This window comes from Acanthisitta chloris, unplaced genomic scaffold, assembly GCF_000695815.1.
Source record: "Acanthisitta chloris isolate BGI_N310 unplaced genomic scaffold, ASM69581v1 scaffold8184, whole genome shotgun sequence".
Lineage (NCBI taxonomy): Eukaryota > Metazoa > Chordata > Aves > Passeriformes > Acanthisittidae > Acanthisitta > Acanthisitta chloris.
This window is the reverse complement of record NW_008667742.1, coordinates 117,288-124,666: the sequence shown is the minus strand read 5'-3', so window position 1 is coordinate 124,666 and position 7,379 is coordinate 117,288. Positions and strand designations below refer to the sequence as shown.

General features: G+C 47.6%; 1 protein-coding gene across 1 annotated transcript in view; it reads left to right on the top strand.

The window, feature by feature from the left end:
* The first annotated feature begins 629 nt into the window (after positions 1 to 629).
* The window catches only part of LOC103800268 (chromosome unknown open reading frame, human C9orf91), an 8,601-nt gene continuing 1,851 nt past the window's right edge, over positions 630 to 7,379 (top strand). The window contains 7 exon segments of the mRNA XM_009072640.1: positions 630 to 729; positions 2,977 to 3,086; positions 3,635 to 3,742; positions 4,606 to 4,660; positions 4,663 to 4,751; positions 5,658 to 5,768; positions 7,164 to 7,244. Of these exon segments, the coding sequence (XP_009070888.1) occupies positions 630 to 729; positions 2,977 to 3,086; positions 3,635 to 3,742; positions 4,606 to 4,660; positions 4,663 to 4,751; positions 5,658 to 5,768; positions 7,164 to 7,244 (654 nt within the window).

Here is a 7,379-nt window from a genome sequence, read left to right as displayed (position 1 = left end):
CTGCCTTCTTCCTTATCTCCCTGCTTCCTTCGTGTGGTGGGGATTGATCCCTGTGGCAGTGAGCAGGGTGAGTTGCTTCCAGGGAGGGACATTTATATCAGCTCCATGTTGCTCTGGAAGCGAAAGCAAAGAGTCTGCAGGCTTGGCAAGGAGAAATCCTTGTTCCTTGACTAATTGCTTATGAAATGTGAATGCTTGGGATAATTTATGGAGTATTTAAGGATAACTTTCCCACCTCTTCACAAAACATAGAGGTAGTTGCAGCAGAAGTTGAGCCTTTGTGTACTGTGCTCATGGCTGGCCAACTGCTGATAACACCCCCAGGGAATGGGGTCCAAAGAGCACAGTACACCCAAGTGGTTGCTGCTGAGATCCTTTATTTGCTATCTCTGCAAGATTTAGGATTTTCTGCTTCTCTTCTCAGGTCTAGAAAATGCCTCCTGGCTCATGGAAAGCAGCATCTCAAGGAAGACATCAGTGGGAGTGTGAGTGAGGGTGTCACAACCTGCTCCCCAACCAGCTGCTGTGGGGCTGAATTGGTGCTTCTCAGCAGGGAGAGATAAGGCAGATATAAATGCTGAATTTCTGACAAGATGACATAGAATCCCTCAAGGAGAGACACCTTCAGCATGGCCCAGAAAAACCAGACTGGTGGAACTGAGAAAAATGGGTCCTCCCTCCTCTACTGTAAGAGTGATTTAAAGGAAGGATCCCTGCAGTGGGTGACAGGTAAGAGAACAGCTTGTGCATAAGGAGAGAGGCAGATCTGAGTACAGTGCCCCTAAAATAACCACAGACAGGTTTGTTCAAGGTGTTCATTAACAGGAGCAGCAAAACATTATGGATGTTTCAGCATTTTGGGAAGGGAATAGAGACACTTGGATTTTTTTTTTTGAAAGCATCATATATAGGAATGAATGGACATCAACCTATTGAAAAGCAGGACCCTGGAAGTCCTCTTCTCTTGGCCTTCAAAAGTCAAGAAATCTGTGGGAAACTTGAGCTGTACTGTGGGCAGCAGGTGAGGGAAGGGTTCTGCCCCTCTGCTCTGCTCTGTTGGGACCCAGCTGCAGTGCTGCCTCCAGCTCTGGGTCCCAGCACAAGAAGGACATAGACCTGTTGGAATGAGTCCAGAGGAGGCACCAAGGTGATTACAGGGATGGATCAGCTCTACTGTGAGAAAGGCTGAGAGAATTGGGACTGTTCAGCCTGGAAAAGAGAAAGCTTTGTGGCCTTCCAGTGCCTGAAGGAGCCTGCAAGAGAGATGGAGAGAGACTGTTTACAAGGGTCTGGAGCAGCAGGACAAGGGGGAATGGCTTCAACTGACAGAGAGCAGGTTTAGATTGGATATTAGGAAGAAATTCTTCCCTGTGAGGTGCTGAGGCACTGGCACAGGTTGTCCAGAGGAACTGTGGCTGTTCCATCCCTGAGAAGGCCAGCTTGGATGGGGCTTGGAGCAACCTGGCCTAGTGGGAGGTGTCCCTGCCCATGGCAGAGAGGTGGAACTGTATGATCTTTAAGTTCCCTCCCAACCCAAACCATTCTATGATAACAATTTGTTCCCTCTCTGCAGCACATATTCCAAAACAGCCTGAGGTGCAGAGCCATGGATGCCTGTTCTAATTGAGACCTCCCTGCTCAGCAGGACACCCTTTTAGCTTGGTCAGTTCATGACAACTCTGTAGTTCTCAGTTCCTGCAGGGACAAAGCAGCTGTGGTCACTCCAGTGGAGGTCAAGGAGCTGAGCCCTTCTGTAAATCTCAGATACCTCAGCTTGTTATCCAGTTTGACTGAGGAACTTGAACAAAGCCCTGGAGAACAGGATAGCTGAGCCAAAAGCTGAGGGCATTTGCTTTTATTCCTGCTTTTTACTCAGAAACTTCACTGCTCTGTGTCAGGAGGAGATAAACCTCAGCAAACAAACAGGACCTCGTGATCCTGGAGATGCTCCATGCAGTCACACCCTATTGTAATGTAATTGCCTTGTTTCTTCTGGCTTCTTCTGCTCCAGAGCAGTGAAGAGATGGTGAGGATATATGTGGGGAGAAGGGAAAGGTGAGCACACATGGTGTTTCATCTAGCACAGCAGTCTGGGAGAGCACTAAGTGTCATCAGGAGAAGCCCAGGGACACTTGGCTGACCCTGGAGCTGCAAAGAGGAAGGAAAGCTGAGTAAAATGTGCCAGTGAAACAGGATCTTGGCTGAACAAGTCACTTCCTTAGACCCAAACTCTTCCCCTTGATGTAGCACTGCTTGTGTAAGCTCTAGATGAACACCAGATGGGATGCCTGGAGATCACAGCTCCAAGGCTGCTCCTCAAATCTAGGACAGGCTGTCCTCACACTTTTTAGGCTCCTGACTGCAACTTGGGTCTTTAGATTACATCTCTGATCCTCTCCTGAGCTGACACTGGGAAGCTGAGAGCCTTGAGCAGAGCCATCCTGCCCAGAAGTACTGTTGGAGCAGGGAACCTGGGGCTGGAGGATCTATGGGGCACATGTTCCAGGCCACCCCTGCCACATCCCAGACAATGTCGTTACTGGAAAGCACTTTAGGTTGATTGCTCAAGGTGTTTCTTGTGGTGGGTGGGGTGGGTAGGCATGGGGGATCTCTAAGAGGTAGATTAGATACACCCAGCAGTGTGATTCCATCATCCTTTCAGTTAGGGATTGATGAGGCAAGACGTTATCATGCTGAAGATCAGAGCATCAGGTTATCTCTTGTTATGTCTGACTGCTCACTCCTGGAATGTTTAGGGTTTGCTCCCTTTTTGCAGTTTGATTTCTTCCAGGGGACATTAGGCTGCTTCCAGAGCATCTTGTGATGTTCCTAGAAACATCCAAGGGGGATTCTGGTTTCTTTTTCAACACATCAGGGTGGTTTGTGTTCTCAGCCTTCCCTTTGCCATGTGCTCCTTAGCTGCTGGGAGAAGATCCCCTGCAGTGCTGTGCTCATGGCTCTTTTGGGCTCTTGCAGAACCCCTCGATGGCCACGTGCTCATGGTGCTCAGCATGGACAACACCTGCTCCAACTCCTCCTTTGACATGGAGCTTTGTGCAGAGAAACTGAAGTCCCTTGGGGTTCAGGTAAGCTCCCCTGGGGACCCTGTGGGAGGTAATACCACCTAGATTAGCATAATTTGCATTTACACCCACATCACAGATGACTTTGTGGGTTTTTTTGGTTTGAGAGACACTTGTTTCAGTCCAACTAAAGTCTATTCCCCATAGATTGCAAATCAACTGTGATGATCTTGGCTTAAACCTCCACGAAGAAACTCTTTCATCATAGGTTGAAGTGAATTGCTTGAAAGTCACTCTGATGGGGCAGCACATCCCTGGGATGATCTGTCTTGTCTTGTCCTTCATCATAAGAAGTAATTTTTTCTCTTGTGACTTTCCATGCCCTTTCCAGGCAGATATTACTCACTGCAAATGAGGCAAGAACACAAGTTTTTGGTCTGTGACAGCTGTATGGATGGGATTGGAGATATGGTCTGTGGGAAGGTGCTCTGGGACACAGATTTGGGTTGCAGTGCCAGTCTGGCCCCATAATCACTCCCCAAGCTGGTTCCATTGGGACTGGGACCCTGGTGGAGCGTGACTCTACAGCTTTCTGTTTGTTCCCTGAGCAGGTGCCAGTGGATCAGTGGAGGAGGTTGATCCAAGATGCTGTCCTAAAGCCTGAAGTGAGGAGATACATGTTCTACAACTCCAGGGCATTCCAGATAGCCATTGCTGTGGTGAGGGTTACTGGGGGGGTTATCTAGCCTTCCTTGTCTTCTTCTGGTGAGGGAAGCTTCTCCAGAGATCCAACCATCAGCATGGTACTTTGCAGAGCTGAGGGTATGATTAAATCTGACTCTGTTGTTTGAGCTGCTTTTATTTTTTTGGATAACCATTCTGTATGTCCTTCCCTCCTTTCACTAATATTGTAGGAACTGGTGCTCAGTGTTTTGAGGGGTTTGGTGCCTGCTCAGTGGAAATGAGTTATGTTACTACAAGATGATGCTGTGACACACTGTGCTGTACATGTCATACTTTCTTCTAGGCAACCTCCTGCCCCAAAACCTGCTAGCTGAAGTACAGGAATTCAGTTTTGCCTGTCTTTATGAAAATGGCAAGTTTGTCAGTCCTTGACATAGTCCTTGAGCTCAGTGTCAGTGTCCACCATTGGAGTGTTATTGTAATTGGATGGTTTCTGCACCACCTTGAGTGCTTTGACCTAGGAGCTTTCTAAATACAGGGACTATTAGAGTTATTATCAATATGCCTCAGTGAGTGCATTTCTTATCTAAATGGAAGAACTCAGTTGAAATCCTTCCTGGGTGTGGATCATCATTAATAATTCCCTCTCTGTCTTTGGTGACTGGTGATATTTTATAATAAACTAAGGCTCACTCAGTCCTTCCAGTCCTTTCTTTCCCCTATTTATTACTGGAAAGAACTTCTGTCCTTTCTCACCCTCTGAAAACCTTGTGTGACTTAATTTATGGTGTTACCCTGGGAGAAGGAATTGGTAGTTTTCTTCTTCCCATGACTTCTCTTACTTTCATGGCTTTGTGACTATCACAAGTCTATCGATTTTTTTATTTTTTTTTTACAGGTTTTCTACATCTCCCTCTGGACAAACCTTTACTCCACAGTCCAGCTCTGTTCCTTTGTTTTTTTTTAGCCAGTGTGCTGGTGACCCTTGCTGCCATCACAGCCACTGTGGTGCTGATCCTGGTTATTGATCATCGACAGAGGAAGGTAAGAGGACCCAGGTCCTCTCCTATATATATATATACAAAGAATATAGTTATCTAAGGAGGAAGGAATGTTTTTACAGCACTCAGGGATCAAGTTCAGGCAAGGGATGTTGTACAGCCAAGTCAGGTGTTGTAATGCCTGAAATGTAGGTGTTGGAGCTGGTCAGGCTGGCTCAAACCTCCTGCTGCTGCTGGACATCACAGAATCACAGAGTGGTTTGAGTTGGAAGGGACCTTAATGCTTACCTCATTCCCCCCCCTGCCATGGGCAGGGACACCTTTCACCAGCCCAGGTTGCTCCAAGCTACATCCAACCTGGCCTGGAACACTCCCAGGGATGGAGCAGCCACAGCTTCTCTGGGCAACTTGTGCCTGTGCCTCAGCACCCCCACAGGGAAGAATTCCTTCCCAATATCCCATCTGTCCCTGCCCTTTTTCAGTTTAAGGCCATTCCCCCTTGCCCTGTCACTCTAGGCCTTTGTCCAAAGTCTCCAGCTCTCTTTTACCCTTTAGGTACTGGAAGATCACAATAAGGTCACCCTAGAGATAAACCCTTGCAGAGCATGGCAAATGTAGGGGTGCACAGAGGTTCAGGAGAGGAGCCCTTTCCTCTGGGGCTGCTGGGGATGGAAGAGAGAACATGACACTGGAAGTCAAATCCACTTCAGGCATCTTGTCTATAACAGAAATAGTCCTTAGTGAGATTTCTGTCTGCACAGACATCTGCTAGTGATGGTGAGGCCGATATTGAGGGCTGGTGACAGCCCTGCCCTGGCCACATTCTGATCATGTCACTGTTTTCTTTTCAGAAACCAAGTATTTGGGATTATCCAGCTGCAGATTATAGCCATAGGCTGACCTGACTTTTGCTGTACTGTGTGTTAATTTTCCTTGCATTCTTTAACAGATAAACATGAACACAGACGTGAGGCTGGCAGCTGTCAATGAAATCTTTATGGAGCACAATTTAATTGTGGGGATTACAGATGTCCTGGATGGGCCACACAGCATCCTGAAAGTATCCTTTTGCAGGGAATTGTTCCTATCCCTCCTGGGTAGCTGATGATGTGGAGGTATTTATTGATCCAGAGGTTGGGATTTCTAGGATCTGTTTTTTCTCCTGTTGGACTGGGTATTTTTTCTTCTCCTTTATTTGGGGATTGAGATATGCCCAAAGGCAATGGGAAATAATGAGCCTAAAAGATTGAAGTGGGATTAGTCCTTAGGGCAGGTAATTATTCCTGAAGGTGTATTATAGTTATGTGACAGTGATGATTCTTATTATGAGCAGAGTGACAGCCATGGTAAAAAACCCCAACAAAAACCCCAAAAGAAACAACACAGAGAAAACCAGAGTCATGTCCCCCTCAAAATCCAAAATGGAGAAAACCAGAATTCCCATCCCTGGGCTCAGTATCTGCTTTCTAGAGATACTTTTTCTGGACTAGATGAAGACTAAGGGGCAAAAGGAGAGTTTTAAGACCCCATGAATGTGTTAAAGGAAGGGGAAAGAGAGAGCTATAGAGAGGCATGAAATACAGTTGGAGAGGCAACCCAGGATGAAGCACAGGTCAGGGAAGGGGGCAGGAATACTGCAGGAGAGCAGGCAGGGCTGAAGTCATGCAGGATGAGGAGGAAACACTTATAAACCTGAATTACATATTTATTCAGATCAGCACAGTTCTACACCTCAGCAAGTGAGGACTAATCCAACAAACCTTCACCTCAGTGTCCCAGAACTGCCTGAGAGCAGCAAATAACCCAAGGATTTACTGTCTGTTCCAATGTCAGATCCATTTTACCCCTCTGGCTTCATGCTGTTCCTGGATCCCCTTGATGATGGCAGGTTGAGTAGATGTACAAGGACAGACCTCTGGCTGCCTCAGAGCTGGCAGGACCCCCATCCCCAACAAGTTGCTCTTGGAAAACTCTTCACAACAGTTTCTCTGTCCTGTAGACCAGCAGTAAAAAACAAAAGGAATGAATCCTTGAAAAAAAAAGCCAAGAAAGCAGGAAGGGGTTTAGGGGAGCTAAGTGGCTGTGCCTCACCAGTTTATTTAGCTGCAAGGTCACTGAGATAAGTGATGGGCAATGACCCTGTGTTATCCCTGTTGTTCTCCCACCCCAGGCTGCAGGAGGTGAGGGAGAAGGACTGGCTGCCCTCTGGGGCAATGTCACCTTTCTCTGCCACTTCTCTTCCCCATTAGCCTGAGGTTTTCTCTTAGCCCAGACCCTCATGGCTTAAAACTAGCTGTGTGATAAGTTGTTTGGGTCCTGACTGTGTCTGAGCATCCCATGGGCACCATCTGCCTTAGCTCTGCTTTCTGGAAGGTCTGTACCACCATCCTCAAGGAGCAGAGGGCTATGGAGGGGGAAGCAGGGAAAGATTCCTTCCTTAACCAGCCCATCCCAGCTGTGGTTTGTGCACTTCAGCCCCGAGCACTGCCTGCAGTCCTTGTCAGCTCACATCTCACACCTGCAGAGGACACGAGAGGTAAAGGATGGTGGGCACAGCCCAGACTTCCACAGGGACATGTGCAGGTCTAAGCCCCAGATTCGGTGGGATGGAGGTGGGCAAGGAGAACTAAGCATTTGAGTGCCCTCCCGGGCATGACCTGCTGGGAACTGG